General features: G+C 36.1%; 1 protein-coding gene across 2 annotated transcripts in view; it reads left to right on the top strand.

Moving 5' to 3' along the window:
• Positions 1-9,565, top strand: part of ano1a (anoctamin 1, calcium activated chloride channel a) — a 41,508-nt gene that overhangs the window by 16,584 nt on the left and 15,359 nt on the right. For both annotated transcript variants that reach the window (XM_060886316.1, XM_060886308.1), the window contains exons 10-14: positions 1,032-1,096; positions 2,876-3,010; positions 6,553-6,713; positions 7,934-8,016; positions 8,716-8,796. In XM_060886316.1, the coding sequence (XP_060742299.1) occupies positions 1,032-1,096; positions 2,876-3,010; positions 6,553-6,713; positions 7,934-8,016; positions 8,716-8,796 (525 nt within the window). The remainder of the gene's footprint in view (positions 1-1,031; positions 1,097-2,875; positions 3,011-6,552; positions 6,714-7,933; positions 8,017-8,715; positions 8,797-9,565) is intronic.

The following is a 9,565-nucleotide window of genomic DNA, read 5'->3' on the forward strand; positions in this document are numbered from 1 at the left end:
GGCAAATTGCAGCCAAAAACAAATGCAGCTACAATGCAGAAGTCGTGGAAAACTGATATCAGTGGGCATGTACTGTAATGTTATTGACTTTTGGAGGTGTGAATTCATTGTTATTTAAAAAAAAAAAATCCAACATTCTTCCATCTAGACAGATCCTGACAAAAAAAGACCAACGTTCTTCCATTTACTGCAGATTTTTCATTTACCACTTAAGAGTTTCATGATGAAAGGTGTAAATACTTATGAAGTGTTTTAAATGGGTATATCTGCCAACGTATCAAGTATACTGAGAGCTGTTCTATGAATTTTAATTCAATTTACATTGAGCAAAATATAAATGTGCTCATGCGAAGACTGAGGCCTTGTCAGGGGCGGCCCAGTGTGGCTTTGGACGAGATCTCTGCTTTCAATGAGGCATAATTATCAGTGTGTGAGTGTCACCAAGGCAACAGTATAATTTCCCACTTCACCATCTGTGAGCTGTGCGTCAACACGCGTGTTGGCGTGTTGGTGGTGAAGCAATGTATTGCCAAGAGTAATTCCTGTAAACATGCTCAGAGGGATTTTCAATGCAGACAAAATCAAAGAGATTTATGAATCTCTCCACTTATGTCATTTCCTTGTTTATTGGCTTGTCTGTGGAGTATTTGCGATGATTTGTTTTGCCCAAAACTTGCACCTTAATGGCTTGTTGATACACTTATGTGCAGTCAGTGTGCATGAAGCATAACACTATTGGCCGAGCAGCTGCACAATGAACATGTCTGGTTTATTTCACTTCATACATCATGTTCTAGACGTACCCGGCATGAAGTCCATTAGAGACTAAATGCCACATTGAAATGTTTTTTTCTCTTGTTGCCGTTGTTGTTGTTGTTGTTGTTATTATGAATCCATCTCTGTTAGTTTAGATCTCGTTTCCTAATTCCCATTACACGTGGGAGTTTAATCACTGCGTGCCTGCTTTCCTGACAAGTGGCATAATTGCATTTGATTGATTAACAGCTGAATTCCATTCATTTTCAATGCAGGTGCTATACGAGCAGTGGGCGAGATACAGCCTCTTCTACAAGTTCCAGCCCATCGGACTGATCAGGTAAGAACTATTAAAGATAGAATCAGGTAATTTATTTGAATTCTTCCTGGACATAACGGAAAGCCCTAGCAACTGGTCAGTGAGAATAAAGGCTAAGAAATCTTGCTTTTTCCAAGACACATGAAACCACTTCATCTTTTTTTTTTTTTAATTGCTCCCCATGCATCATTATGTCACAGGAAGGACGAACCACTCAGAAGAACCACTAACTTCACAAACATGAGCTCATAGACGCCCACAATTGACAGGGGAGTGAGTAATGTGATCCCGCCCACCCCGGCAGTATGGATAATTACTGTGGTGTAGGACATCTGATCACAGATAGCTAAAGGTTGTTAGGATTCCAACTTTAACTGGATTTTTACAGTCACTGTATTTTTCTTTTATTTAAAATGGAGACTAACAGATATTTTAAAAATAAATTGATTCAGAAAACATGCTCAGATTGTCACAAAATAATAATTTTAACAAAAATAATACAAATAAAAGTAACAACAAATAAAATAATAATAATAACAATAACAATAATAATAATAATAATAATAATTGGAGGATAATGATACCATAATTATTTTTTTCTGCCATAGAATATTATGTTGTTACAGTTATATTCTGTCAAAATTCAGCATGTCAAAATTCTCAAAATATAAGACTAAAGCAAAGGTTATTAGCATTTTTAACATTATAAGTCATTATTCAGTGTTATTCAGTCTATTTAGTTATCTTGACGTGGCGATGTTTTGCTGTTCCTTCTTGCCAAAGCATTCTAATTCTGTCAAATTGGCTAGGTAGCTCCTGTACACAACCCTCTTTAGGTCACCCCACAGATATTTGACTGGATTTAGATCAGGATTTTGGCTTCTGTTTCAGCAGAAGTCCGAAAAAAGGTCTTAAGGTTTTGCACCAGAATTGATTAGTATTTGGACCTATTCGTGATTCCCTTCTTCCTGATTAATTAAAGCCCTAGTTCTGGCTGGAGAAAAGCATCCACAATGAATGATGCTACCACTTCCATGCTTCACTGTGGAGGATTAGGTTGTTTGTGTGTGTGTGTGTGTGTGTGTATGTGTGTGTGTGCGCATTATATGCAGAATCTTTTGGTATTATGGCCAAAACGCTGTTCTCATCAGAACATTTAGAAGACTGGATGTTTCTTTCTTGCCACCCAGACGGAAATAACCCAGACATATGAAGAATTGCAGGGAACAACCACTACTTGCCAGAAATTGCTGCGGTTCTTTTAATGTTGCTGTAGGCCTCTTGGCAGCCTTCCTGACTAGTTTTTCCTGGTCTTCTCTACAATTTTATCGAGATGTCCTGTTCTTAGTAATGTCACTCTTGTACCATAATTTCTCCACTGGTTGTTTATTCTCTTTATAGTGTTCCCTTAGAAAAAATGTTTTTTATATCCATCTCCTGATTGCTGTTTTTCAGCAATGAGATAACATATCTCCCTAGTAAGGTTGTAAAAGCCTATGGCTTTTTATATAGCTGAATATCCTATAGGTGTAACTGTACAGTACATTATTTGGGGTTAATGACTCACTGCCACATTAACCACCTTTGGCCTTTTTTGTTCTTTTGTTCCATTCTAATGCTTTCTATTAACTAATGCATTAAGGTGTGACAAAAGAACATAGAGTAAAGGTGGAGACTGCATTATCTGTTTTGGTTGTACAGGGAACACTGAAAATAAGCATACTCAATCTTGAGGATACCCCAGATCCCAATCACACCCGGACTACCCTCCTTCTCTGTCTCTCTCTCTCTCTCACACAGGAAGTATTTTGGGGAGAAAATTGGTTTGTACTTTGCCTGGTTGGGTGTGTACACTCAGATGCTGATCCCAGCAGCAATCATCGGTGTCATCGTCTTCTTGTACGGCTGTGCCACTGTGGATTCAGACATTCCCAGGTCAGTCCTGTCAGCCAGAAACAAGTCGCATGAGTCATCTAAGGGAACATACACATCCGTGTCACTACAATGCATCACTGTAATTGTTAACAAGTTTGTAGATTTGTACTCAACCTACCCTACCCTCCTGCAGTGTGTCTAATGAGTGGCACAGGTATGTCAGGTGCTAATATTTGGCTACACACTTTCAATGTTCCAGTTGAGCAGGTTCCACCCAAGTTCTCACACGCAGCATAGACACACATGAGTGCTGATAGCACAGAACATGTCTGAATCAGTAAGAAACCATGCCCAATAACGGTTACTACAAAACTGCCAAGTGCCCTAGGGCTTTTACTTGGCTAAGGCAGGCAAAGAAGTAAAAAATAAAAGTCATCAAGGAAGCCGTTATGCAGGTAAAACTCACTGATCCATCGAACTGACAGTAAGTTACTCAGCTTGCCTCTTGATGGATTTCCAAACACGTTGTAATTAGATGGACAAAAGTTATACAGTTATACAGTTGTCTGCAGTCATAATGGACACTAATGTAGACTTTAATGATAGTTCTCAAGCATATGCGCTGAATACGCAGCACTTTGGAGCTGCACTTAAGGCAGAGATTAACTACGTGTGAATGGATGCCGCCTTGGATGCCTGGTATCCTTTTATCGTCTGAAGCTTTCACAACACCAATGAATACTTCTTTTACTGTAATACTAATGTGTTATTGTACAGAGACCTACTGCACTAACAACTTATTTGATGCCAGGTTATTATTTCCCGTCAGGTTTTTCGGCCACAGAACAGAACATGGTGATAGGAACAGAAAAGTGCAGTAACGGATCCCAAGACATCAAAATACAAATTAAATTTAATATTCTATATATATATAATCCTGCCTTGATGCCCGATGACGCCTGAGATAGGCACAGGTAGTTCGGATAAGCGGTAGAAAATGAATGAATATATATATATATATATATATATATGTGTGTATATATATATATATATATATATATATATATATATATATATATATATATATATATATATATATATATTCATTCTATATATTATACAGTATGTAATTATATATACATATATATATAATTACTGATATAAAGATAACAGAATATATAAAATAGAATATATATTATTCAATTCGATTCAGTTTTATTTTATATATGGACATTTGGGCAGCTTTAAAATTTTGATGTCAATTTATTTGCATTTATCCCTATTTATCCCCAATGAGCAAGCCTTAGGTGACTGTGGAAAGGAAAAACTCCTTAGATGATATGAGGAAGAAATCTTGAGAGGAACCAGAATGAAAAGGGAACCCATTCTCATTTGGGTGACACCAGAGTGTGTGATTATAAATTATTACTCTATCTATCTAGACTGTATTAATTATTGTATGCTGATGATAATGCAGGGTTTCATCTGGAGACAGAATGTGGCCTTATTAGATATCTCACAGTGTATTTATGTAAAGATGTAAAACTTTTAAATGCTTATATGCATAAAACTGTGTATATGCAGTGAAGTGTCAAAGATTTTGATTTATGTAGTTCAAAACTAGACCCAAAAACCAAAGAGCTCTGAATGTCATATGTAATTATTTAGTATGTATTTATTACAGTTATTACAGTATAACTCGAAACCATTATTATGTGCAAAAAATAAATAAATAAATAAATAAAAATGAGGATTGTTGGGAACATTGGTAACTAAGGAACATGCCATGTTAAATTTCACAAAAAAAAAAAAAGTTTAGCAAGTAACCCAGGAACACACAGAGAAATCAGCTGAACTAAATGTTTTTACACCTGCAGAACTTTGCAATGTTTAAATATGTCCAGCGATTTTTTGCAGATTTGGGCTGAGACACGTCACGTGACATCATTGCAAGACGCGTTCAACTAAATCCTTCGCCGCGATTTTGGCGATCATAGAAAGTGGTTCAAATATGTCCTTTGCTTGCAAATTTGCTAATTCAACTAGTTTTACACAAAAAAGCACAAAGAATTTGTCTAAAAACAGATTTTTACCCAATTTTTAATGTCATGAGAATTTTTATCTCAACAAACCTTTAATAATAATATGTAAGATGGAGCGTGAAAAACATTTACTGTATATGATGGAGCCAAAAAAAAAATCTTTATAAAATCTTATCTGAATGTTTAAAATATTTTTAAAAAATAACAATTTAATTAATTATGTTGTATTTATTATATTATACAGTACAATATTTTTTAAATTGTTTGAATATTTAAGCAAAAAACATATCTGCTCATGAAGCTAATTCCAGTACAGCCAAACAATTGAAATCTTGATTTAAACTTGTGAAGTGACTTTTTGATGCATTGCCTAAGAAGAGCTTGCCATGTTCATGATGTATTTTTAATCGAAATGAAAAGTCTGTACAAACAAAACAAGAGAGGTATTAAAAGATGTCGTTTTAACATGTAGGCCTTTTCTTTGAGTGGAAAGAGAGACATAGAAACATTGTGAAGAAAGGTCAGTCTTGCCTACAACACTAGAGCTGACATCTTTTGACAGTGGCAACAATTAAATGCGTGACATTTTGTATTTAGAACAGAGTTTCTTGCGTTAATCCTTTGTGAATGCTGATTCACTTTCAGGGTTATGAAATTGAAGTATGTTTCCTCTGCTGTGTTTTTTTTTTTTTTTAATATTGAAAATGGCAAAGAAGTGTGTGAGTTGTTTAAGTGTATACTTAGGGTAAAAGTGTCAGCTTATAAATAAACTAACGACTTGTGCTGGCTGTGGTCCTGTTCGTGACGAAATCCAGTGCAAACGTACAAGCATGCATTACTTTGACCTTATTTATTATGAAAAGTACATGACGAATAAATTGTATATGTTGAAAAAAAATCAGTTTATTTTAACTTGTGTATCACTTTTAATGACGAAAATTGTCACAAAACAGCTTAATAGCATTGCTTGATTGGTCCCACTGTCTCTCAGGGTAAGAGGTAGGTATACATCAATTCTTTAATGCTCTGGCATCGAGGTGGTGTAATGAACTTCCCCTAGATGTCTGAACAGCTGAAACACTTCAACTAACACTTATTTTCCCTGTTTTTTTTTTTTTTAAATAATAAAATAAATACCCTGAACAGAGTTTTAGGTTGATTGTATCCTAAGTCTGTAAACTAGTGAAAAAGTGTTCACTGATTGAGACTCCAGAGCAATTTGTCTGTCGCTCTTTATAAGGACGCCTGCCATATGCCGCAAACGTACTAGAAATGTATCAGTTTAGAATATAAATGATCGATTTTAAACTTAAATTTATCCCTAATGACGAAGCCAAAGGTGACAGTAGTGAGGTGATACAGTATGAGGAAGAAACCTTGAAAAAAGGGAATATGTTATGGTCAAAAATTGCCCTCATCATAATTCCAAATTCAGAGTGTAAATCTGCTTAAATGCTCCTGCTATTTCGTTTTTCCCCTTGTTTAAACCAATATCTAATGGAATAGTAATTTTCAGGACAGAGATAACATGCTGATGATCTGCTTATCCACATGCTTCAGTATGGAGATCTGTGATGAAAGGAACAACATCACCATGTGCCCGCTGTGTGATCGTGCATGCAGCTACTGGAAGCTGGTGGAAGCCTGCGGCACTGCCAGGGCCAGCCACCTGTTCGACAATGCGGCCACCGTCGTCTTCTCCATCTTCATGGCGCTCTGGGGTGAGGGCCTTTCTAACATGCCTTTTTCAGTTCTGTTTATTCTTGCATGATAAATATAAATTGGATGAAAGTGTTGTTAAGAAGATAAAATGGCTCTAGCTACTGAGTTGTTACTGTAGATATCATCAATTATTCTCCATCTTAGTGGCTACATGCAAGAAGTTTTGTAGTGACTCATGATTCTGTATTATGTACAGATTAGATGGTTGTGTTCGCTGCATGCATTACAACAGGAAATCCTGTTCTTATCAATAGTCTCTCTTTCTGTATCTCTCTTTCTGTGTATCTCTCTCTTTCTGAATCTCTCTCATTGCTCTCTTTGCATCTCTACACCTCTCACTCTCTGTCTCTCTCTGTATCTCTATCTCTCTTTCTGTATCTCTCTCTGCATCTCTCTCGTGCTGTTTCTGTATCTCTCTCTCTATCTCTCTCACTCTTTCTGTATCTCTCTGCATCTCTCATTCTTTGTATCTCTCTCTTTATCGCTCTCTCTGCATCTCTTTTTACATCTCTCGCTATCTTTTTCTCTATATCTCTGTATCTCTATCTCCCTCGCTCTCTTTCTTTATCTCTCTCATCGCTCTCTCTACATCTCTTGCGCTCTTTCTCTCTCTCACTGTATCTCTATCTCTCTCGCTCTCTTTCTTTATCTCTCTCATTGCTCTCTCTACATCTCTTGCGCTCTTTCTCTCTCTCACTGTATCTCTATCTCTCTCGGTCTCTTTCTGTATCTCTCTCTGCATCTCTCACTCTATGTATCGCTCTCTTTATTGCTCTCTTGCTCTCACTCTCTCTCTCTCTCTCTCTCCCTTGTGTGTCATGATTTTGAACTTTGACTTTCAAACAGTTAAATCTTTTTTTGCTGTCATATCCACGGCTTATCGCTTCCTTACTGATGTTTCTGTTCTTAGGAAATGTCACTGGAATTGACAGCTTGAAAAGTGGCTACTCTTTTTTTTTTTTTTTTTTTTTTTTTTCCCCCTCAAAGTTTTTTCCCATTTTTAGCTCCAGGCTTTAAAAGACTAAAGCAACTATTTTCCTGTTTTGCTAACAGCTCCAGGAATCACTTTCATATCATCAAGACACACTGCGTCTATTATTTAAGTCATAATAATCATGTTATAAACCTATTCTTTATGCTGAAGTCAATAGTAAAATGGGCTAAAAAGACTAGATTGGTCAGAACCGTTAATTGAAGTTACCGTCTTTATGTTCTGCAGCCACAACGTTTATGGAGCACTGGAAGAGGAGACAAATGAGGCTTAATTACATCTGGGACCTGACAGGCCTTGAAGACGAGGAGGTTTGTTGGTCAATCTGACACTGGAAATTAAAAACCCAGATTCGAGAATCAATTCCGTGTTTTGTTTTGGGTTTTTTCCCCCACCAGTCACTTTCAGCTATTGATTTAATCCTGAAGCGCTGTCTTGTCTGGGGAATGAAAGCATCTGATAATGCTTAATTTTGTTTGTGTGTCTTGTGCAGGAAGAAAATAAGGTTTGGATTTACGCTATTGAATTCTAACACCACTCTTAGCCATTGCATAGAGGCTGGGACACTTACTCTCGTGTGTCTTCACGTCCTGTCATCATTTTGTTTTATGTTTTTAAGTTTTTTGCTGTGGTCTATAACGTTTGATTAGGGGATAGGTTGCTTAAAACCCCTACACTCTTAATCCAGATCACCGTGTAGGGGTTTGGTGGCTCCTATTCTCCTGCGGCTACGGTCACATGCAGCTCACCGTCCATTGTCTGTCACTCGGGGCACTGCATCACTGTTACCGTTACAGTACACTGAGAATGCCACTCAGAATAACTGCACTGAATGTCTAGTGGATGCCTTTGTGTTCGTGTCATGCTCACTAAATTCTAACATGGCGCTTTTGGCAGAATTCCTCCATTTAAATTTGTCACCATGCACTTGACTCTTTCACCAATCACTTGTTTGGATGAACTGGGTGTCAAAGCCTCATGCACATTTTCAATTGTACTGTCATCTCCAGAGCCAACCGCGACCAGAGTACGAGTTTCACGTCAGAATGAAGAGGCTGAAGAAAGAAAAGAACAGCGGTGAAAATCTAAAGGTACGGAGAAAACTTTTTTTTAACTATTTCAATTCAAGTTTATTTGTATAGCTTTTTACAGTTGACATTGTTTCAAAGCAGCTTTACAGAACATAAACATAGAACAAAAGGTTAATATAAAGAATAATATAAAGATTATAAATATAAAGAATAATATAAAGATTAATAGAATACATATATATATATATATATATATATATATATATATATATATATATATATATATATATATATATATATATATAAAATGTGTGTGTGTGTGTGTATTTATTCCCAATGAGCAAGTCTGATTTTACACATTTTATTTATAATTAAAGTTTTCTTTACTCTTAATGGAATTAAGGTCAGGGGATCTCTAGCACCTTTGAGATACTATTATATAAAATCTAAGAAATTAAGAACTATTATATAAAAAAACTAAGAACTATTATATAAAAACTACATGTCAGAATGTGGTTCTCTGTATTTAATCATCATCATCATCTTTTACATTTTCTTTTTTTTTTAACAAAGAAAAGCATTTGTCAAAAATGTGACATTTTTACTGACTGAAATATCGTGGTATTTTTTGTGACTGAAGAAGGAATATTAGCATATATAAATTAAACTATACTATGTTTGCACCCATTAAATAAAATAGTACAGCTCTTCCTCCCCTGGATTAAAACACAAGGTTAACTGTCTCTAGAGCATGTGACGAATAAGCGCTTGACTTAATGGCCCACCAGTGGTTCTGTGACGGTGGTTGGATTTTTAAATGGTAACCTTT

The sequence above is a fragment of the Tachysurus vachellii genome, chromosome 1 (assembly GCF_030014155.1).
Source record: "Tachysurus vachellii isolate PV-2020 chromosome 1, HZAU_Pvac_v1, whole genome shotgun sequence".
In the NCBI taxonomy this organism is placed as follows: Eukaryota; Metazoa; Chordata; class Actinopteri; order Siluriformes; family Bagridae; genus Tachysurus; species Tachysurus vachellii.